Genomic DNA, 24,625 nt, shown 5'->3' with positions numbered 1-24,625 from the left:
ATACCACCTAGAGGTAAATATGCTTAAAACTTTAGTGTTTGTGTTTGTTCTTCCAGGCTTTTTTTTTTTTTTTGCTTGCTCATGCATATACACAAATATATATTTTTAATTTAATAGCCAATAATATGCACACTTTTCTTATAATCTCTATACCTCTATTATCACTATGGTTTCTCCACACCCCACAGGATCCATTCAGGTACCATGAGTTGTACTTGTGTTATATCTCTTTAGTCTCCATTAATCTAGAACAATTTTTCTGCCTTTTGATGGTGTTCATGATGTTGACATATTGAAGAATCTTAGTTTTTATAATGTCATATTGAATATCTCTCAGTCTGGATATATCTTATTGTTTTCTTGTGATTAGATTCAGTTTAAACTTTTTTTTTTTTGGTAAGAGTATTTTTTGTAAGATGTATAATGTGGCTGGGTGTGGTGGCTCACTCCTGTAATCCCAGCACTTTGGGAGGCCAGCGTGGGTGGGTCACTTGAAGTCAGGAGTTCAAGACCAGCCTGGCCAACATGGCAAAACCCCGTCTCTACTAAAAATACAAAAATTGGCCTGTAATCCCAGCTAGTTGGGAGGTTGAGGCATGAGAATAGCTTGAACCTGGGAGGTGGAGGTTACAGTAAGCCAAGATTGTGTCACTGCACTCCAACCTGGGCAACAGAGTGAGATTCTGTCTCAAAAAAAAAAAAAAAAAAAAAAGTCTAATGTCAATTTATTGCATTATTGGTGATAGTTCAGGTGGTGTCAACCACAGACCTCTTAATTTTAAAGGTTTTTTTTTTTTTTTTCTATTTGTAATTAATGAGAAATCTGTGGGGTAATAACTTTGAGACTTTGTTAATATGCCATTCTCTAGCAACTTTCCACTTAATAGTTTTAGCATCCTTGTCAAAGTCACTGATTACAATTACACTGATTACATATGTGGGCTGCAAGATGGAAATTTGCTAATTCTAATTCTAATTCCTCCTACATTTATTAGGAAGCATTTACTGTGTAAAGAAATTCTCTTCCCCTTTTTTCCTTTTCAATATTACCATGAGCTCATATGTTGTAATTTGTTAACTGATTGCTGTATCCGATACTTGTTACATTGTCCAAATTTGACCAGTGAGAGTCCTTTAAGCAGGCTCTTATATATACACAAACACTTCTCTCTCTCTCTCTCACTCTTTCTCTGTTCTGTCCACCACTTTTCTCTCTCCACCTCTAAATAAATTGGATAAATCGCAAAGATATTTTTCTGCAACTTGCTTTCTTTCACTCATCTGTTAATTCTGTAATTCTTCTCATGTCAGTGTATATGGGATATTTCATTCTTTTTAATGATACATAGAATGGCTCAACCATAATGTACTTATTTTTTTGTTTCAAGTTTTTCACTTATGTATAGTGCTGACAAACATGTACCATGTATATATATGTAATAATTTCTGTGGGATAGATACCTAGAAGTAAAATTTCTTTTATTTTTTTGAGACAAAGTCTTGTTCTGTCGCCGGGCTGGAGTGCAAAGGCGCGATCTCGGCTCACTGCAACCTTTGCCTCCTGGGTTCAAGCGATTCTTCTGCCTCAGCCTCCTGAGTAGCTGGGACTACAGTCGTGTGCCACTATGCCCGGCTAATTTTTTTTTTTTTTTTTTTTTTTTTTTTTTGAGACGGAGTCTTGCTCTGTAGCCCGGAGTGGAGTGCAGTGGCCGGATCTCAGCTCACTGCAAGCTCCGCCTCCCGGGTTTACGCCATTCTCCTGCCTCAGCCTCCCGAGTAGCTGGGACTACAGGCGCCCGCCACCTCGCCCGGCTATTTTTTTGTATTTTTTTAGTAGAGACGGGGTTTCACCGTGTTAGCCAGGATGGTCTCGATCTCCTGACCTCGTGATCCGCCCGTCTCGGCCTCCCAAAGTGCTGGGATTACAGGGAAATAAAATTTCTGAGTCAAAAGATAAGTGTATTTAAACTTTTAAAAACCATTTCCAGATTGACTAGCAAAAAGACTGTAGTAATTACCAACAATGCACAAACTGCTTGATAACATTGCATATTTGTAAATTTTATTTTATTCTTTTGGATATAATCTCTTTATTATAATGTGATTTCACCTTAAGAATTAAGTTTGGTATCTTGTGGACATTTGCCACATTTTGTTTTTTCTTACTTGCCTGTCATTTTCTTAGTCATTTCTTTTCTTTTTTTTTTTCTGGTGAAAACATATACATATATTTAGAATTAGCCAGCTGGACCGGGTTTAGATGATCCCAATTTTGTTGGCAACAGTCAAAGCATTGTAATCAGGAGCCAGTCGAACATATGTCTTCTTCTCTCCATCAGGCCGAATTAGGGTGTTGACCTTGACCACATCAATGTCATAGAGCTTCTTCACAGCCTGTTTGATCTGATGCTTGTTTGCTTTAATATCCACAATGAACACAAGTGTGTTGTTGTCTTCTATCTTCTTCATGGCCGACTCAGTGGTCAGCAGAAACTTGATAGTGTAATAGTCAAGCTTGTTTCTCCAGGGGGCACTCTTCCGAGGATATCTGGGCTGCCTCCGGAGTCTTAGTGTCTTGGGCTGCTGGAAGGTGGGTGACGTGCGGATCTTCTTTTTCTGGTGGCTGTGGGCACCTTTCAACACTGCCTTCTTGGCCTTAAAAGCCTTGGGTTTGGCTTCAGCATTAGGAGGGGCAGGAGCTTCCTTCACTTTCGGTGCCATCTTGTGAAAAGCATAGTCATTTCTTGGCCTCGCGCGGTGACTCACGCCTGTAATCCCAGCACGTTGGGAGGCCAAGGCATATGGATCACCTGAGGTCAGGAGTTTGAGACCAGCCTGGCTAACGTGGCGAAACTCCCTTCTCTACTAAAAATACAAAAAATTTGCCAGGCGTGGTGGTGGGCACCTGTAATCCCAGCTACTCGGGAGGCGGAGGCAGGAGAATCGCTTGAACCCAGTAGGCGGAGGTTGCAGTGAGCCGAGATCCCGCCAATGCACTGCAGCTTGGATAACAAGAGCAAAACTCCGTCTCAAAAAAAAAAAAAAAAGACAAGCTTAGTCATTAGGTTCTCTTTGTCTCTTTTCTCATTGACTTACTGGAATTCTTTTTTTAATGTTCTTTGTCTGTTATGTGTTGCTAATATTTTCCATCCTTGCAAATGTTTTTTATGTTTTCCATCCTGTTCTGTATCCTTTAACTTTGTGATTTTTTTTGTTGTTTACAATTTTCTGTACAGTTAACACCTATATATTTTTTTTTTCCCCTTAACTCTTTTGGGACTAGCTTTTAAGTTTCAAAATGAATTTTTATCTAAAACTCAATCTAAAGAAAGGGATATTTTTAAAAGTGTAATAAGCAGCTAGTGTTGCTAGAGTCTTTTGTTCTTAAATTCACATGCTTACAGTGACAGACTTCCATATTGTAATTCAGCCATGCAATTTTTAAAAAACATCTCATGGTTAAATATGAACTTCATGAATACTCTATTTAGAGAAAACTGTTTGCCTATCATAATACATGAATATTAAATAAAATGTGGAAAATATAGAACAGAGAGAAGAAAAACATTTCTAATTGTCCTAATATCCAGACAGCCATAGTATTTTGTTGCATTTCTTTTATCTTCTTTTTTTTTTTGAGAAATATGGTTATTCTCAAGTAATTGCATAAAGATTTTTAAGTTGAGATTTTGCTAAAAGGTAGTACACCAAATTTTGCTTATTGAATTTATAATTGTTTACTGTAATTACTTTTCAGAGTGCTCGCTTCATCTAAATCTCTTTTCTTTTTGAAATTTGAGGGCTGCAGTGTCTCACTTAGTATAAATATCTTTGTGGGAAGATCTTCTAATATTAGGGTACCTCTGACCATGATGTCACTTATCCTGATATCCTGATTGCAGTGTGTCTGAAGGAAAATGTCAGGTATATGTTAGTACATGACAGAAGTTAGGTAGTGTACTTACCAGCAGTTGCCCTCTGGTTTAGTTGCTATTCATTAAACGAGATAAGCCTTACTAAGAGATGTTTCCCCCTATTTTTCAGTTTACTGTTAGCCTAGCCCAAGGCCATTTTTGTTTTTTAGCGTATGCAAAAGATATCCTTAGGAGTGTTTACTGGATAGTTGAATATGTTCAAGTTATAACCATTTGGTACTTTACTTCTTTTATGCTTTAGGACGGGGGTCCCCAACCAGGTGGTACTGGTCCTTGGCCTGTTAGGAACTGGGCCTCACAGTGGGGGGTGAGCGGCTGGTGAGCGAGCATTACTGCCTGAGCTCCACCTCCTGTCAGATCAGTGGCAGCATTGGATTCTCATGGAAGCGCAAACACTATTGTGAACTGCACATGTGAGGGATCTAGGTTTCATACTTCTTATGAGAATGTGATGCCTGATGATCTGAGGTGGGACAGTTTCATCCAAAATAATCCCCTTGTCCCATCCATGGAAAAATTGTTTTCCACGAAACCAGTCCCTGGTGTCACTGCTGTAGGATATGTTTCTGACAAGTATTATGCGTGTTGTAGGTACTGTCTTTCTTGTAAACAATATTACTCATTTTAAAATCTTTTTTTGGCCGGGTGCGGTGGCTCACACCTGTAATCCCAGCACTTTGGGAGGCCAAGGTGGGCGAATCACGAGGTCAGGATATCGAAACCATCCTGGCTAACATGGTGAAACCCTGTCTCTACTAAAAATACAAAAAAATTAGCCCGGCATGGTGGTGAGCACCTGTAGTCCCAGCTACTCGGGAGACTGAGGCAGGAGAATGGCGTGAACCTGGAGGCAGAACTTGCAGTGAGCCAAGATCATGCCACTTCACTCCAGCCTGGGTGACAGAGTGAGACTCCATCTCAAAAAAAAAAAAAAAAAATTAAAAAAACCTCTTTTTTATTGATGAATTTCATAGTCAACAGTCTAATATATTAAGTACAGAAAAAGTGTTTTAAATTTTTAAATGACAACTTTTATATACCTGTTTTATATATGCTGAAATATAATTAGGATAAATATTATTAAACACATACTGCAGATGAAGTAACTAAGCTTCAGAGATTTGGTTTGTTCAAAGTTACATAGCTAGAAGGTGGAAGACTGGAAGTCCACTGGCCCCTCTGTGAAAAGCTGAATGAGGAACATTTTCACTGATTGAAATTATCCATACCTTTATACAACTCAAAACAATTGTAAACACATTTTTTTTCTTAAATATGAGTTGTGTGCATAGCATATATTAGTCAAAGATTGATCCTAATTAAATGGCCATAGAAATGTGTCTTCTATATTACCCATTGGAAACACATTGAGCACATATGAAATGAGTTTTAGGTGTTTATACATTGTTTATTTTGTTTACCCATATGAAAAAGAAAATATTTTTTTCCCATACTTATGTTTTATATGGAAGAGAGAAAGATTTTAGAATGTATTTAGTCACTAATTAAAATGAATTGGAGCAGATATACAGTGCTAGAACTTTGGTCTAGATCTCAGTAAACCCAACAGGTATGACAGAGAAATATGGGATAAGTGGCAAGTAAAAGTGGCAAGTAAAGAACTCTATAAAGATAATGACACAGTATGGATCATTTTTCAGGGACAGCGAAGCTGAAGAAAAAATACGTACACACTTGCTGGTTGTTCTTTGAACTTGCACAACACTAGTCTTCCAGATTACAAAGGAAGAATTTCCTGGGAATGGATTTCAGAATCATTCCTGAGATTGTTTGTAGGAGGTTTAAAACTCTGTGCAAATGTGCACGTTTGCTATGTGTGTGGAATATTCTTTAAAAATGTAATTGAAAATTTTCTTTATTATAAAAAAGTAAACTGCTGTGATTTACCTTGATTTGGCTGAATGAAGTTAATAAATTGGATAGCTCCTTAAGGGCTTTGTTCTCTTGGTAATTGCCTACTTCTGTGAATGCAGATTTTATCTAGTTTGAATTTATTTCAAAGGAACATTATTTTGTAAAGAAAATATGTATTTTTTCCCATGTGGTATTGCATGGCGCATTGAGAAAATAGATTGATGATTATTGTTTCATTTTATGATTTTTCTTTGAATATAACATTTTGCTCTTTTGTTGGAAATAAAACTGATTCCAAGAAGAAAATTGTATTTCCTTTTAATTTTATGATAGTGCATTTAAAATAATACATATCTAGACAAGGTGATGAAGATGATGATTGCCAACCACAATTTAATGACATTAAAGAAATTAATGAGTTTCGATTCCTTTGCTTATCTTGTGTGTTACAGTCTAACTCCTTTTAAATATTTTCTTTGACATTTTATATGACTTTCAGATTGTGTGTGTACATATGATATATATAGTTATGTATTAAAGTATATTAAAATATTAAATGAAATTATATAGTTTAATTTATAACTATTAATTTTAACTATATTTAGCATAACTATTAACATAGTATATATGAAATAAATCCATATATTATGTATAATATATATACACACACATGCATAATCTGAAAATATATATATACTTTTTTTTTTTTTTAATTTATTTATTATTATTAAACTTCAAGTTGTAGGGTACATGTGCACAACGTGCAGGTTTGCTACATATGTATACTTGTGCCATGTTGGTGTGCTGCACCCATCAACTCGTCATTTACATCAGGTATAACTCCCAATGCAATCCCTCCCCCCTCCCCCCTCCCCGTGATAGGCCCCGGTGTGTGATGTTCCCCTTCCCGAGTCCAAGTGATCTCATTGTTCAGTTCCCACCTACGAGTGAGAACATGCGGTGTTTGGTTTTCTGTTCTTGTGATAGTTTGCTAAGAATGATGGTTTCCAGCTGCATCCATGTCCCTACAAAGGACACAAACTCATCCTTTTTTATGGCTGCATAGTATTCCATGGTGTATATGTGCCACATTTTCTTAATCCAATCTGTCACTGATGGACATTTGGGTTGATTCCAAGTCTTTGCTATTGTGAATAGTGCTGCAATAAACATACGTGTGCATGTGTCCTTATAGCAGCATAATTTATAATCCTTTGGGTATATACCCAGTAATGGGATGGCTGGGTCATATGGTACATCTAGTTCTAGATCCTTGAGGAATCGCCATACTGTTTTCCATAATGGTTGAACTAGTTTACAATCCCACCAACAGTGTAAAAGTGTTCCTATTTCTCCACATCCTCTCCAGCACCTGTTGTTTCCTGACTTTTGAATGATCGCCATTCTAACTGGTGTGAGATGGTATCTCATTGTGGTTTTGATTTGCATTTCTCTGATGGCCAGTGATGATGAGCATTTTTTCATGTGTCTGTTGGCTGTATGAATGTCTTCTTTTGAGAAATGTCTGTTCATATCCTTTGCCCACTTTTGGATGGGGTTGTTTGTTTTTTTCTTGTAAATTTGTTTGAGTTCTTTGTAGGTTCTGGATATTAGCCCTTTGTCAGATGAGTAGATTGCAAAAATTTTCTCCCATTCTGTAGGTTGCCTGCTCACTCTGATGGTAGTTTCTTTTGCTGTGCAGAAGCTCTTTAGTTTGATGAGATCCCATTTGTCAATTTTGGCTTTTGCTGCCGTTGCTTTTGGTGTTTTAGACATGAAGTCTTTGCCCATGCCTATGTCCTGAATGGTACTACCTAGGTTTTCCTCTAGGATTTTTATGGTATTAGGTCTAACATTTAAGTCTCTAATCCATCTTGAATTAATTTTCGTATAAGGAGTAAGGAAAGGATCCAGTTTCAGCTTTCTACTTATGGCTAGCCAGTTTTCCCAGCACCATTTATTAAATAGGGAATCCTTTCCCCATTTCTTGTTTCTCTCAGGTTTGTCAAAGATCAGATGGCTGTAGATGTGTGGTATTATTTCTGAGGACTCTGTTCTGTTCCATTGGTCTATATCTCTGTTTTGGTACCAGTACCATGCTGTTTTGGTTACTGTAGCCTTGTAGTATAGTTTGAAGTCAGGTAGCGTGATGCCTCCAGCTTTGTTCTTTTGACTTAGGATTGTCTTGGAGATGCGGGCTCTTTTTTGGTTCCATATGAACTTTAAAGCAGTTTTTTCCAATTCTGTGAAGAAGCTCATTGGTAGCTTGATGGGGATGGCATTGAATCTATAAATTACCTTGGGCAGTATGGCCATTTTCACGATATTGATTCTTCCTATCCATGAGCATGGTATGTTCTTCCATTTGTTTGTGTCCTCTTTGATTTCACTGAGCAGTGGTTTGTAGTTCTCCTTGAAGAGGTCCTTTACATCCCTTGTAAGTTGGATTCCTAGGTATTTTATTCTCTTTGAAGCAATTGTGAATGGAAGTTCATTCCTGATTTGGCTCTCTGTTTGACTGTCACTGGTGTATAAGAATGCTTGTGATTTTTGCACATTAATTTTGTATCCTGAGACTTTGCTGAAGTTGCTGATCAGCTTAAGGAGATTTTGGGCTGAGACAATGGGGTTTTCTAAATATACAATCATGTCGTCTGCAAACAGGGACAATTTGACTTCTTCTTTTCCTAACTGAATCCCCTTGATTTCTTTCTCTTGCCTGATTGCCCTAGCCAGAACTTCCAACACTATGTTGAATAGCAGTGGTGAGAGAGGGCATCCCTGTCTTGTGCCAGTTTTCAAAGGGAATTTTTCCAGTTTTTGCCCATTCAGTATGATATTGGCTGTGGGTTTGTCATAAATAGCTCTTATGATTTTGAGGTACGTTCCATCAATACCGAATATATTGAGCGTTTTTAGCATGAAGGGCTGTTGAATTTTGTCAAAAGCCTTTTCTGCATCTATTGAGATAATGATGTGGTTCTTGTCTTTGGTTCTGTTTATATGCTGGATTATGTTTATTGATTTGCGAATGTTGAACCAGCCTTGCATCCCAGGGATGAAGCCCACTTGATCATGGTGGATAAGCTTTTTGATGTGCTGCTGAATCCGGTTTGCCAGTATTTTATTGAGGATTTTTGCATCGATGTTCATCAGGGATATTGGTCTAAAATTCTCTTTTTTTGTTGTGTCTCTGCCAGGCTTTGGTATCAGGATGATGTTGGCCTCATAAAATGAGTTAGGGAGGATTCCCTCTTTTTCTATTGATTGGAATAGTTTCAGAAGGAATGGTACCAGCTCTTCCTTGTACCTCTGGTAGAATTCAGCTGTGAATCCATCTGGTCCTGGACTTTTTTTGGTTGGTAGGCTATTAATTATTGCCTCAATTTCAGAGCCTACTATTGGTCTATTCAGGGATTCAACTTCTTCCTGGTTTAGTCTTGGAAGAGTGTAAATGTCCAGGAAATTATCCATTTCTTCTAGATTTTCCAGTTTATTTGCGTAGAGGTGTTTATAGTATTCTCTGATGGTAGTTTGTATTTCTGTGGGGTCGGTGGTGGTATCCCCTTTATCATTTTTAATTGCGTCGATTTGATTCTTCTCTCTTTTCTTCTTTATTAGTCTTGCTAGTGGTCTGTCAATTTTGTTGATCTTTTCAAAAAACCAACTCCTGGATTCATTGATTTTTTGGAGGGTTTTTTGTGTCTCTATCTCCTTCAGTTCTGCTCTGATCTTAGTTATTTCTTGCCTTCTGCTAGCTTTCGAATGTGTTTGCTCTTGCTTCTCTAGTTCTTTTAATTGCGATGTTAGAGTGTCAATTTTAGATCTTTCCTGCTTTCTCTTGTGGGCATTTAGTGCTATAAATTTCCCTCTACACACTGCTTTAAATGTGTCCCAGAGATTCTGGTATGTTGTATCTTTGTTCTCATTGGTTTCAAAGAACATCTTTATTTCTGCCTTCATTTCGTTATGTACCCAGTAGTCATTCAGGAGCAGGTTGTTCAGTTTCCATGTAGTTGAGCGGTTTTGATTGAGTTTCTTAGTCCTGAGTTCTAATTTGATTGCACTGTGGTCTGAGAGACAGTTTGTTATAATTTCTGTTCTTGTACATTTGCTGAGGAGTGCTTTACTTCCAATTACGTGGTCAATTTTGGAGTAAGTACGATGTGGTGCTGAGAAGAATGTATATTCTGTTGATTTGGGGTGGAGAGTTCTATAGATGTCTATTAGGTCTGCTTGCTGCAGAGATGAGTTCAATTCCTGGATATCCTTGTTAACTTTCTGTCTCGTTGATCTGTCTAATGTTGACAGTGGAGTGTTGAAGTCTCCCATTATTATTGTATGGGAGTCTAAGTCTCTTTGTAAGTCTCTAAGGACTTGCTTTATGAATCTGGGTGCTCCTGTATTGGGTGCATATATATTTAGGATAGTTAGCTCTTCCTGTTGAATTGATCCCTTTACCATTAGGTAATGGCCTTCTTTGTCTCTTTTGATCTTTGATGGTTTAAAGTCTGTTTTATCAGAGACTAGTATTGCAACCCCCGCTTTTTTTTGTTCTCCATTTGCTTGGTAAATCTTCCTCCATCCCTTTATTTTGAGCCTATGTATGTCTCTGCGTGTGAGATGGGTCTCCTGAATACAGCAGACTGATGGGTCTTGACTCTTTATCCAGTTTGCCAGTCTGTGTCTTTTAATTGGAGCATTTAGTCCATTTACATTTAAGGTTAAGATTGTTATGTGTGAACTTGATCCTGCCATTATGATATTAACTGGTTATTTTGCTCGTTAGTTGATGCAGTTTCTTCCTAGCCTTGATGGTCTTTACATTTTGGCATGTTTTTGCAATGGCTGGTACCGGTTGTTATATATATACTTTTTTGAGACGAGATTTTTGCTCTGTTGCCCAGGCTGGTTCACTGCACCCTGCACATCCCAGGCTAAAGTGATTCTCCCACCTCAGCCTGTCTAGCAGCTGAGACTATGGTGTGTGCCACCATGCTTGGCTAAACTCTGTTTTGTGTTTTTTGTAGAGACAGGGCCTCACTATGTTGCCCAGGCTGGTCTCAAACTCTTGGGCTCAAGCGATCATCCTGCCTCAGCCTCCCAAAGCGTTGGGATGGCAGGCATGAACTACAAGGCTTGGCTGACTTTCAGATTTTATTAAAATTCACTGTTATAAAACCTTTGAATAGCAAAGGATAACAAACAGTTGCTTGAAGCAGCTTGTGTAAGTCATAGTTGCAAACCAACTTTTTAGTTTTTTGCTTACTATTAGGCTATTTTAATTTAGATATATATTAGGTAAGTAGTATTTTAATGAAATACATGTAACCATTGACATATAATGAAATCTAGTTAATTAATGTTGGTAATTTAAAATTATTTACTAATTTTATATGGCTCTTTTTCTTTCTCATGGCTGATTTGTTTAACTCAGTATTCATTCCTTTATATACTGTAGTTATTTATTTATTTTAGTTGAATTTCTTTAATGGCTGTGAGAGGTCACTCTCCAATTTAGGCTCCTGGTTGTCTGGTTAGTGTTTACCAGTTCAAATAATCACATGATCTTATGTTGGCTAAAGTCTTTTAGGACACGATCATGTTAAATGTTTCTCATCGTGGCTTATTTAATGTCATCAGTTTATTGGGGGTTACTTTGGGTGCCCCTTAGAACTTGGCACCAAGACCTACCCTCTTAGAATAAACCTGGTCAAAAGGATGTTGGGATGGTTGCTATTTCACCTTTAGAAATGACGTATCTTCAGATGTAACACATGTGTCTTAGGAGACTGGAGAAATGCCAAAACCTACAGGTGATACATCAGGACTAGAATTAAGTTGCAATGTATTCATTATTACATATGCTTTAAATTGTTTCTTTGAAGGATGTTTTACATAAGGGCAGTGTGTTCCTTTTTAGAGGAAGGGAAATTTGATAATGAGAAGTTAGTGTGTGTCCATTACATTTGGGAAAAAGAAATCTATTTAGGAGTCATGACTATCATCAGTAGAGAAGTGTACTTTATTGTTGGTTATCAGTAAGTAGTTCAGCATGGTTTTTTATAGTCTGAATGAAACACTGTCTCAGAACTTTTCAATTTCCATTTATCAGATTCCATGTTTTTTATATTTTGGTGGTAGTAATACAAACTTCTAGGCATCTTGATGCTGAGAAAGTTATTTATGATTATGGATGCAACATTGCTTACTAGCAGATTTTGTTGGTTTCTCAGGTACTGACAGCCTCATCAATACTGACTTCATAGACAAAATTGAGTTACAGGAATTTTAATGATCAAAACCTGATTTACCAAGATACTGTCAATGAAGTCCTGCCTGAATTTCTTATTGCAGCTTTGATAAATAATCTACTCTGTTAAACTCAGAATCAAGGAAAATACTTTGACTTTATAAAAATTTTAGGCAGATTTGGAAGCCTAAATAGTAACTTTAAATATACAGTCACCCCTGAGTATAACTAGGGGATTGGTTCCAGGACCCCTGCAGATACCAAAATTAGCCCATATTCAAGTCCCACAGTTGGACTTGGGGAACTTGGGTTTATGAAAAGTTGATGCTTTGTGTGTGTGAGTTTTGTATCGCACAAGTGTATTTTCACTCCGTATTGTGTTGAAAGAAATCCACGTATAAGTGCATCTGACCAGTTCAAACCTGTGTTCCATTGTCAACTGTAACTTGTAATTCCAGAAATGTATATAAGGAAACTTTGCTTTTGATTATTGGAGGGCAGTTGAATTGAAGTATGACATGTCCTACTCTAAAATGTAAAGAACATTGCCAGGTTATCTTGTTGGTTGGGAGTGTTCATGAGAATCTTTAAGGATTTTTATTACATTAGCTGCCTAAGTAATATGATGAACTTCTCTCAGAATATTTAGTTTTGTGAGTGATAAGAGGAAAAAAGAGAATGACATACTGTTTTCATCCATTTCAGTTATAGACAAATTTTCACAGAAGACAGAATAATTTAAAGTTTTTAAACAGATTAAATACATCATATAGTTAGAGATTGGCTCAGTTGTGCGTGGAACTCAGTCTGTCTAACGTTATTACTCTGAACTTTTCAAACTGTTCTATAGTTTTAGGTGTGTAACTTTGCTTTTACAATTGTATTATACCTGTTTATATTACAATCTGCCACCTCCAAATTTAGATCAAAGACTTTTTTGTTTGTATGTTTGTTTTGCATGAGTTTGGTCTTTTATATATGTATTTTAGTACCTGGTACAAAGGGACCTCAATAAGTATTTACCAACCAATAATTAACTAATCTGAATTCTTTAATGACAACTTATATTTTTATGTTTTATATTTTTATTTTTTCTGAGATGGAATTTTGCTGTTGGCACCCAGGCTGGAGTGCAGTGGCGCAATCTTGGTTCACTGCAACTTCTGCCTCCTGGGTTCAAGCTATTCTCCTGCCTCAACTTCTCGAGTAGCTGGGATTCCAGATGCCTGCCACCACGCCTGGGTAATTTTTGTGTTTTTAGTAGAGATGAGGTTTCACCGTGTTGGCCAGGCTTTTCTAGAACTCCTGACCTCAGGTAATCTGCCCATCTTGGCCTCCCAAAGTGCTGGGAATACAGGCATGAGCCACTGCTCCCAGCCTATTTTTTAATATTTTTTAAATTAAAAATTTATTGTTTTCCCACCTTTAATGCTTTTACAGTAGGACTAAAACTATTTTTTAAAATGTCATTTATTTCATTGTGTTACTACATTAGGTGAAAAAGTATATAAAATGAGTTTATTTCTGTATTTTAATACATTTCTTATAAATCACTGGTATTTCATATCTTTTTCCTCATCTCTTCCCTTTGCTATTCTTTTTCTTTTGTAATTGTATGTGACTTTAACAAAATAAACCCTATTTAATCATAGTGTTTTTCTTTTTTTAGGTTGTTACGGAGTTGATGGAGAAAGTGACTCTATTATGAGTTCAGCTTCTGAAAACTCCACTGAACCTTGGTTTTGTGATGCCTGTAAATGTGGTGTTTCTCCTAGCTGTGAACTGTGCCCTAATCAGGATGGAATTTTCAAGGAGACAGATGCTGGAAGGTTAATGTCCTAATTATGTTGATTCATATGTTTGCTTTATAACGTGTCTGCCTTTGACTTCCCTGTTCTTCTGTTTATGATTATCCAGGTTACACACTTTCATTTGATTGCTTCTTTGTATGTTCTTGGCATAGAGTAAATGAGCAGTGGGATACAGATGGAGAAGGGTGAGAGGAAAGACCATTTATTAAGTACCTGCATCTGCCTTTACATCCATAATCTTATTTAATCTTAATAATTGACCCTATGATGAGGCAGATGGTAAAGTTTCTCATTTGATAGGTATAGTACCCAGGGCTCAGATTATTTAAATAACTTATTAGTTCGAGATTATTTAAATAACTTATTAAATAAGCTACCTAAGTATATTCAAACTGGTGAATGGTCAATTTTGAACCTAGATCTGTATAGCTTTATATCAGTAGATAGAACTTAATACAGTGATTTAAAAAGGAGAAGTTTAGTATAAAGAATTATTAAGCTATGATAAAAGAGTCGCTAAGGTATAAAAAAACTCTAAAGGATGCTCTGGGGCTGAGGGAGATTATCCAAGGAATGACAAAATTGGAATGATGACCTCCTACTCTAGGTTGGGGTTCAGGCTTTGTTGGAGAAATTATAGTTAAACCCTAATGGATGGAGAGAAGTATGCTGGTTATAGCCTAGGCCAAATTTTGTCTTCAGTTCATGGCAAGTAGGTGGCTAGGTACAGTCTGCAGGGAGAACTGGGGCACTGGTTTGAAACCTGAAGAGTATGCTATCTATGTTGAGAGGGCCATGGAAAAATGATCTTCAGGTTGGGCCAGGGCTGTGAGGTCACTGAGGGACTGTGTATATGGCTGGGGCAGAGCACAGGAGGATGTACTCCACCCATCCCAGATGAAAAGCCCCTCCCTCCTACAAGACCTCCTGCCATTGAGTTTATAGCTCCCTCTACCATTGAGCTTAGTGTCATGCTCACTCTAAGAAGAAATGCTGAAGAATTTTGGTCCCTTATTGCAGAGTAGGTATCGAAGCATGCATGAGAGGCAATTAAATCAATAAGTGGCACAAAGACCTGTGTTCTTTTTACTACATTCACACTCGTGTGTTAATACATTTGAGTACTTGTCATCATAATGGTGGTGTCATCTTTCCTGTTTTTTTTGTTTTGTTTTGTTTTGTTTTGTTTTTTACAGGAGACTACCATCTAGCGTTGGTAACTAAAATTAAGAGTAATTTTCAACCTTTTCTGTTTTGTGGAGATCACGCTCTGCCTCTTCCTCTCCAGTATAAGAGGGGGGGTACTTACATTTTTATTTTGTCACATAAGAATATTTTAGTATTTTATTAAACGTGCTTTATATTAAAAACAAGAATAATAGCAAAGCAACCTATATAAATTATCACCATCATTTCCCATACTTTAACATAAAAAAAAACTAGGGTACATTATGTCCTAAAATAAAGGATAGGCTTTTAAATTTAATAAATTTTACTTTAGTGAAGTAAAACAAATTTTTTCTTATTTTTATCATTTTTGCCTCAATTGGTAAACCGATCCTTGAGAAATGTTGCCATACAAGATTGCTGGGATAGCATAGAGTATACCATTGGATCTTGGAGAACCCCATGTGTTGATGTTCAGGACAAATGACTAAAGAATGTTACCTCTCCTTCCTTATCGTCTATCCAAAAATAAAGTATATAACAAATGATTTGATGTATTGACATGAATCTGTGGTCTATATCATAGGCATAGGCATTACTTTAAGTTTGGCCTGACAGTGGCCTAGTATTAGGGAGTTCAGTAAGCATTAAGTGTGCACTTTCAAGTTGGACTGTCTATTTTTGGATTCTGGTCTTTTTTTTTTTCTTACTAGGTATAATTTTAGGCAAGTGATGTAACCTTTTTATGCCTCGGTTTCCTTAGTAGTGTTGAGAGGACTAAATGAGATGATCCATGAGAAACAATTAGCAGTTTCTGTAACATAAGTGGTTAGTAAATGTCTCCTTACTCTTACTACTGCCGTTACTGCTGCTACTAGTTCTTTCTTATTACTATTATTGCTCTACTTATTTTAGGTAATCATGGAGTATTAGCTCATGCATAGATTTTTTTTTTTTTGATAACTCTTCCAGTCCTGAGAATTGAAATTTTTGGTGATAAATTGTGATGAATAAGTAAGGCAGTTTTGGAAAGACAGAACTTCCTTTTAGGGAAGAGAATTTATTTTACTCTTTTTCTTGTTAATAGTTTAAAAGTTCTGTTAGGGCACTGTCAAGTAGTGGTTACTTCATGCTATCGTGATAGACAAAACAACAGGTAAAGTTGTTTCTGAATTAAGAAAACTGAGGCCTCTTTACCATTTAGGTTTACTGAGGGATTTTTTTTGGATACTGTGGACGTTACATAAGTAGACATCTCCTGTGATGGTGCAACATGGCAAAAATTCTTTTATATACTATTTGAACACTTTACTTGCGCTAATGTCTACACTCACCTGTAGGCTGTACTGGAAATTATAGGCCTTCATAATATTTCCAAGGATGTAATACTAGTTTGATTCAAGGTATGAAAAGCCAAGAAAATTTGACAAGCCTTTTAGTATATGAGCTTCAAATGGAAAACAGGGAAAAAGAATGAATATTGTGTCTAAAGAATAAAAAAGGTTTTGAAGTTCACTATCACATGGGATTAATTAGACTTTTTTCCTTCTATTCTTGATGGGAGCCACAAGTTCTACATAGAAAATGATGTGATTTAATGTAAGAAAACCAGTACTTTCTTGTCATTAAATTTTTATTTTATATCTTATGGAGAGTAAGACTTATAAACCTGACTGTGGGAAATTTTTAGGCATGCTCTCCTTTTTAATTATTTATAGTTTTACTATTTGTGGATACACAGTAGATATATATATTCATGGGGTACATGGGATGTTTTGACACAGGCATGCAATGTGAAATAAGCACATCATGGAGAATGGGGTATCCATTTCTCAAACACTTATCTTTTGAGTTACAAACAATCCAGTTACACTCTTTAAGTTATTTTTAAGTGTACAATTTAGTTTTTCTTGTCTGTAGTCACCTTGTTGTGCTATCAAACAGTAGGTCTTATTCCTTCCACTTTTTCTACTCATTAACCATCTGCCACCTCCCCCCACCATTTTACCCTTTCCCTGCACTATCCTTCCCAACCTCTAGTAACCATCCCTCTCCTGTATCCATGAGTTCAGCTGTTTGATTTTTAGATCCCACAAATAAGTGAGAACATGTGATGTTTGTCTCGCTATGCCTGGCTTATTTTACCTAACATGATGATCTCTAGTTCCACCCAAGTTGTTGCAAATGACTGGCTCTCATTCTTTTTTATGGCTGAGTAGTACTCCATTGTGTATTGTGTACCACATTTTCTTTATCCGATTTCAATCTGTTAATGGAAACTTAGGTTGCTTCCAAATCTTAGCTATTGTAAACAGTGCTGCGACAAATTACAGGAGTGCAGATATCTCTTTAATATACAGATTTCCTTTCTTTTGAATATATACCCAACAGTGTGATTGCTGGATTATATGGCAGCTCAATTTTTAGGAACCTCCGAAGTTTTCTTCATCATTTAATTTACATTTTGTGCAGCAGTGTACAAGGGTTCCCTTTTCTTCACATCCTTGCCAACATTTGTTATTGCCTGTCTTTTGGATATAAGCTATTTTAACTGGGGTGGGATGATATTTCATGTTAGTTTTGATTTGCATTTCTCTGATGATCAAGGATTTTGAGTCCTTTTTCATATACCTGTTTTAGCGTATGAACTTCCTTTTGTGTGTCTTCTTTTGAGAAATGTCTATTCAAATCTTTAGTCTATTTTTAATCAGATTATTAGATTTTTTTTTCCTGTAGAGTTACTTGAACTCCTTATATATTCTGGTAATTTATCCCTTGTTAGTTGGGTAATTTGCAAATATTTTCTCCCGTTCTGTGGGTTGTCTCTTCAGTTTGATGATTGTATCCTTTGTCCAACTTGTGATCCTGCTTTTTTTAAAACGTGGTATGATATCTTTTGTCTATTTTTGCTTTGGTTGCTTGCTCTTGTGGAGTTTCGCTCAAGAAATTTTGCCCAGAGCAGTATCCTGGAGATTTTTCCAAACGTTTTCTTGTAGTATTTTCATAGTTTGAGGTCTTAGATTTAAGTCTTTAATCTGTTTTGATTTGATTTTTGTATATGGCAAGAGATGGGGTCTAGTTTCCTTCTTCTGCATATGGATATCTAGTTTTTCAGGACCATTTTTTGAAAAAACTCTTTTCCCGTATGTATGTTCCTGGCACCTTTGTTGAATTAAGTTCATTTAGGTGTGTGGATTTGTTTCTGAATTCTCTATTATCTTCCATTGTTCTGTGTATCTGTTTTATGACAGTACCATGCTGTTTTGGTTACTATAGGTACTATAGGTAACCAAACATGCTGTTTTGGTTACTATAATTTGAAGTCAGGTAGTATGATTCTTTTTTGCTTAGGATAGCTTTGGCTATTCTGGGTGTTTTGTGGTTCTGTATACATTTTAGGATTGTTTTTTCTATTTCTGTGAAGGATGTCATTGGTATTTTGATAGGGATTGCATTGAATCTGTACATTGCTTTGGCTAGTATGAGCATTTTAACAATATTGATTCTTCCAGTTCATGAACATGGAATAGTTTTCCATTTTTTGGTGTCGTCTTTAATTTGTTTCATCAGTGTTTTACAGTTGTTATTATAGAGATCTTTTACTTCTTTGTTTAAGTTAATTCCGAGATATTTAATCTTATGTGTGGCTATTATAAATGCCATTACTTTTAAAATTTCTTTTTCAGATTATTCACTGTTGTCATGTAGACATGCTCCTGATTTTTGTATGTTGCTTTTGTCTTCTGCAACTTTACTGAATTTATCGGTTCTAATAGTTTTCTTATGGATATGGCATTATATTATCTGCAAACAAGAATAATTTGACTTCTTTCTTTCCAATTTGGATGCCCTTTATATCTTTCTGTTGTCTGATTGCTGGAAGCTAGGGCTTCCAGTACTATGTTGAATAACAGTGGTGACAGTGGGTATACTTGTCGTTTTCCAGATCTTAGAGGAAAAGCTTACAGTTTTTCCCATTCAGTATGATACTAGCTGTGGGTCTGTCATATATGACTTTTATTATGTTGAGGTATGTCTTTCTGTCCCCTGGTTTTGGGGAGTTTTTATGATGAAGCGATGTTGAATTTTATTAAATGCTTTTTCAGCATCAGTTGAAATGATCGTACGGTTTTTATCCTTTATTCTGTTGATGTGATGTATCATGTTGATTGATTTGCTTATGTTAAACCATCCTTGCATCCCAGGGATAAATCCTACTTGGTCATAATGATCTTTCTAATGTATTGTTAAATTCAGTTTGCTGGTATTTTGTTGAGGATTTTTGCATTAGTGTTCATCAGAGATACTGGCCTGTAGTTTTCTTTTTTTGATGTGCCTTTGGCTGGTTTTGGTATCAGAGTAACATTGGCGTTGTAGAATGAGTTTGGAAATATTCCTTCTTCCTCTGTTTTTTGGAATAGTTTGAGTAAGATTGGTATTCTTCTTTAAGTGTTTGGTAAAATTCAGCAGCAAAGCCATCAGGTCAAGTAGTTCCAGGCTTTTCCTTACTGGGAGACTTTATTACGACTTCAATCTCGTTACTTGTTATTGGTCTGTGCAGGCTTTGGATTTCTTCATGGTTCAATCTTTGTAGGTTGTATGTGTCTAGGAATTTATCCATTTCTTCTAGATTTTCTAATTTATTGACATATAGTTGCTCATAGCAGCTGCTAATGATCCTTTGAATTTCTGCAATATCAGTTATAATGTCTCCTTTTTTATTTCCAATTTTATTTATTTGTATCTTCACTCTTTTTTCCTCAGCCTGGCTAAAGGTTTGTTAGTTTTGTTTACCTTTTCAAAATACCAACATTTTGTTTCATTGATCTTTTGTATGTATTTTTTTCATTTCAATTTTATTTATTTCTGGTCTGATCTTTATTAATTCTTCCACTAATTTTGGGTTTGGTTTGCTCTTGCTTTCCTAGTTCTTTAAGATGCATCATTGGATTGTTTATTTGAAGTTTTTTCTCTTTTGATATAGGCACTTATAGCTATAAACTTCCCTCTTAGTAGGGCTTTTGCTGTATCCCATAGGTTTTGGTACATTGTGTTTCCATTATCATTTGTTGCACTCTTCTTCTTTATGTCCTTTGTTGGGTGTCCTCCTAGCTATTGTGAAATAAAATATGGCTCTGAACTAAATTCCTTAATTTTTAAAAATAAACTTTATGTTGCAATAAAAGGCAGCATTGAAATCTTTATGTCTCAGTTCTTTCTTTTTTTTTTTATCCTTCAGACAGGGTCTGGCTCTGTTGCCTAGGCTGAAGTGCAGTGGCACGATGTTGGCTCACTGCAACCTCTCCTTCCTAGGCTCAAGTGATCCTCCCACTGAAGCCTCCTGAGTAGCTCAGGTTATAGGTAGCGCCACCACACCTGGCTAATGTTTGTATTTTTCTGTAGAGACGAGGTTTCATCCTGTTGCCCATGCTGGTCTTGAACTCCTGGGCTCAAGTAGTCTTCCCACCTCAGCCTCCCAAAGTGTTAGGACTACTGTACCTGGCCATTTTTTTCTTTTTTTCTTGAGAGAAGGTCTGGCTTCATCAACCTGACTGGAGTGCAGTGGCATGATCTCAGCTCATTGTAAATTCCTGCCTCCTAGGCTCAAGAAATCATCCTACCTCAGCCTCCCAAGTAGCTGGGACTACAGGGGCATGCCACGACACCTGGCTAAATTTTGTTTTTTTTTGTAGCAATGGGGTTTCACCATGTTGCCCAGGCTGGTCTCAAACTCCTGAGCTTAAGTGATCCTCCTACCTCTGCCTCTCAAAGTGCTGGGATTACAGGCATGAGCCACTGTGCCCTACCACTTCTTTCTTTTTTTTCCTTTAAGATTCTAGACTTAGTAAGTCTTAGTTCTGTCCCTTGCTAGCCTTGTTATATTTGAAAATCAGTTAATCTTTCTGAAACCAATTCTTCATATGTAAATGGACAACCTCCCACTCAACAGAAGCTTTTAGGCTTTTTTTTCCTTGTACTTAACATTTCTTGAGTGAAGACAGTGAGCTACACTCTGCTGTAAGCACTTCACATACATCTTTATAATTTCCAAACTACCTTTATGGTGCTCTGTACCTAGTAGACACTTACAATTGATTACTGGATGAAGGAATGAAAATAACATACTTGACATGAATTTGTTTTACATGCTGTAAAGACATTACTGATACAGATTACTTTAAACTCCAATTTTATTGATTAATATAGTTTTCATTCTTAAATGAGTCTTTTGAGAAGTATCATTCTACTTAGTCTGCTTTATTAAAATATATGAGTTTAAAATAATTTGTTAATAGTTTGTGCTAGGATGACAGTTCCAACTCTATTTTTTGGTGGTTTTATGTGATGCTTATTTCCTGTTCCTTTCCCCAATCAACATCTGTCATAATAGCTCCAAGCAAAATTAATGGTAAAGTAACAAGGAAGATTTTTTTCTTGATTTGCAGATTTGTCTTAATTACAAAGTTATAAATTATGTGCATCTAAACAAGTGAACAAGAAACTATTTACAGCTGGTATTAAAAGGGACCATACTTGTCTCGGCCATGATTTTCATTGACTTTGATAGGTATTTTAATGAGGACTCAAATTGGTATCCTCACGAGTGGTTGGGAGAAATGATATCCTTGTGTGCCAGTCACATTGAAATGGCAGTTTAAATCTGTAGTACTTGTGTACTACATTTTAAGAAGGTCAGTATGAAGCAAGCAGCCAGCTGTTGGGTTTATCAAAGATAAACTTCTACAGAGTATAGCGACATTTAATCCATCAGTGGAGCATGAAAAAACTGAACAAATTAAATTGAGAAAGCAGCTGCTTGTTGAAGATGTGTATCTTTATATTGAACTCCACAGGATGCATTTGGGAGGTTGGATTAAAATATTCTATCAAGAAAATCTCAAAACCTTGGATTTTTTTCCCCAATAAAAAAGATAATTTTTAAAAGGATTTGGAACTATTTTTCCCAGTGCCTCTAGAGAATAATTTTTGATCTTAGTCCTTTAAAACTCATAATGCACCACAAAAACCAGAACCATGTAGCATGCATAGCCTCTTAAGTTGTGATAAAGCAGAATTTGTTGTTAATATATTCACAGGGTTAATAGAGATTTGTTCCTGTGACCCTCTTCCTTACAAAAGTGATAAGATGTACTATTTAAATTTCAAAGTCAGTGATCCCACTGTTTGTTTTGTTTTAAGCAAGCAGAAAGAGTGCCTAATATATTAAAAATGGTTCAGAGCAGTTTTTTAAAAATGAAATTAGAAACAACTGCAATTTTTTCCAGTGTACTGAAACTCTGAGCATTCTTTGTTTAGTCTTATGGCATTATTCAAACTTTTAACAAATATTTATATTTGGGGCATATAAATTTTAATATATAGGTTGTATGGTAAACAGATAAGATGAATGAAAATGTGAATTGCTTATTCTGTACCTTTTCCTAGCAGTTTTAACCTGGAAAGGAAGTTAAACTGTATACAAAAATTGTAAAATATGTCCTTAAATATTATTACCCCAGCAGCTTTTGGAAAAGAGTAACAAGATAGAGAAATTTTACTTAATTACTGCAGAGTAACTTCACAGTTATTAAATTAGTATTCTTAATTCTCAAAGGGCTTAAAATAATGAATGTGACTACCTTTCCTTGCATATGAAAATGTTTTGTTTCATTTGAATAGTAGTTTTATGCAAATATTTAAGAATAGATAAGTGCAAAGTGCAGTGAGTGAATTTTAAGTGAAAGGCAATTATAGTTGTTAACTCTCAGTTTTGTCTAAGCTGCTGGAAAAGTAATTTCAGTCCCCTTTTTTGTAACTGTTATTCTGTAGGTGTTTCATATTTTTTAATGATGTGCCTGAGATTGGGGGACATTTGATTACAGAATTCTCTTGGTAGTATTTTGAGATGGCAGGTGTTTTATATGTTTGTTTTGTGTGTGAGAATTTTATTAAAAGATTTGATAGCAAAATCATATCTTCTTTCCTTAGATGGGTTCATATTGTTTGTGCCCTGTATGTTCCTGGAGTAGCCTTTGGAGATATTGACAAATTACGACCAGTAACACTAACGGAAATGAACTATTCCAAATATGGTGCCAAGGTGAGACATAAAGCATTTTTGATAGCTTGAAAGAGAAAGGTTTTACTTGTTAGTTTACATGACTTTATTTGTGTTATGTTGACTGCAGAAATGCTTACTAGGAATCATTCTATTTAGCACTGAATCATTTATTATTGAGTAGTTTTCCCAGAAAGCCAATAATGTATACATTATTCTATACATTCTCAATTTAGAATAACATAGGAGGTAAAATGATAATTGGTACTACTACCATTTCCCTGGCACTGTTCACAATGCCTAATACATAGACCTTATTTACAATTAGTTGGATCAAATATAAGCCTAATTTCTGACTTTACTTTTGAAGTGGAATTTGTCAAAATTATGAAAAAGAATATTAGAAGTGATCTTTGATGCTGTTATTGTAATTGTTTTGGGGTGCCATTAACATGCCGTTAACATAGATGGTGAACTTAATTGATATATGTTATGTGCGTTCTGACTGCTTCACCAACCTGTGTTCTCCTATCTTTCTCCCTGACTTGGGGCCTCTCTGTTTTGCTGAGACACAGTGATACTGAAATTTGGCCAATTAGGGCTGGGTGCGGTGGCTCACGCCTGTTATCCCAGCACTTTGGGAGGCCAAGGTGGGCAGATTACTTGAGGTTAGGAGTTCGAGACCAGCCTGGCCAACATGGTGAAACCTTGTCTCTACTAAAAATACAAAAAATTAGCTGGGCGTGGTGGCGTGTGCCTGTAATCCTAGCCACTCAGGAGGTTGAGGCAGGAGAATCGCTTGAACCCAGGAGGCAGAGGTTGCAGTGAGCTGAGATTGCGCCACGGCACTCCAGCCTGGGTGACAGAGTGAGACTCCCTCTCAAAAAAAAAGAAAAAGCAATTTTGCCAATTAGTAATTCTACATTGGCCTCTAAGTTTTCAAGTGAAAGGAAGAGTCATACATCTGTCACTTTAAATTAAAAGCTAGAAATGATTAAGCTTAGTGAGGAAGGCATGTCGAAAGCCTAGGTAGGCCAAAAGCTGGGCCTCTTCTGCCAAATAGCCAATATGTCAATGCAAAGGAAAAGTTTCTGAAGGAAATTAAAAGTGCTACTCCAGCAAACACATGAATGATAAGAGTGAAACAGCCGTGTTGCTGATAATGGAGAAAATTTTAATAGTCTGGATAGATCATAGCAGCCACAACATTCCCTTAGGCCAAAACCTTATCCAGAGCATGACCCTAACTGTTCAGTATTGTGAAGGCTGAGAGAGGTGAGGAAGCTGCAGAAGAAGAGTTGGAAGGTAGCAGAGGTTGGTTCATGAGGTTTAAGGAAAGAAGCTATCTCTGTAATATAAGACGTGAAGAAGATGCAGCAGGTACTGATGGAGAAGCTGCAGCAAGTTATTCAGAAGATTTAGGTAAGACAAATGATGAAGACTCATACATTCAACAAAGATTTTCAGTGTAGGTGAAACAGTCTTCTATTGGAAGAAGATGCCATCTAGGACTTCCCATAACTAG

General features: G+C 36.4%; 1 protein-coding gene and 1 pseudogene across 6 annotated transcripts in view; one reads left to right on the top strand and one right to left on the bottom strand.

Annotated features, from left to right (window-relative positions):
- Positions 1 to 24,625, top strand: part of PHF14 (PHD finger protein 14) — a 204,311-nt gene that overhangs the window by 29,015 nt on the left and 150,671 nt on the right. For all 6 annotated transcript variants that reach the window (XR_012090354.1, XM_038004670.2, XM_007982041.3 and 3 more), the window contains exons 5-6: positions 13,733 to 13,892; positions 23,031 to 23,142. Coding sequence is in view for 5 of the 6 variants with exons in the window: in XM_038004670.2 (XP_037860598.1) it covers positions 13,733 to 13,892; positions 23,031 to 23,142 (272 nt within the window). In the remaining variant the exon portion in view is untranslated. The remainder of the gene's footprint in view (positions 1 to 13,732; positions 13,893 to 23,030; positions 23,143 to 24,625) is intronic.
- Positions 1,731 to 3,970, bottom strand: LOC103226478 (large ribosomal subunit protein uL23 pseudogene; annotated as a pseudogene).

The sequence above is a fragment of the Chlorocebus sabaeus genome, chromosome 21, assembly GCF_047675955.1.
Source record: "Chlorocebus sabaeus isolate Y175 chromosome 21, mChlSab1.0.hap1, whole genome shotgun sequence".
Lineage (NCBI taxonomy): Eukaryota > Metazoa > Chordata > Mammalia > Primates > Cercopithecidae > Chlorocebus > Chlorocebus sabaeus.
The sequence above is the reverse complement of the archived record's forward strand: the minus strand, read 5'-3'. Positions and strand labels throughout refer to the sequence as shown.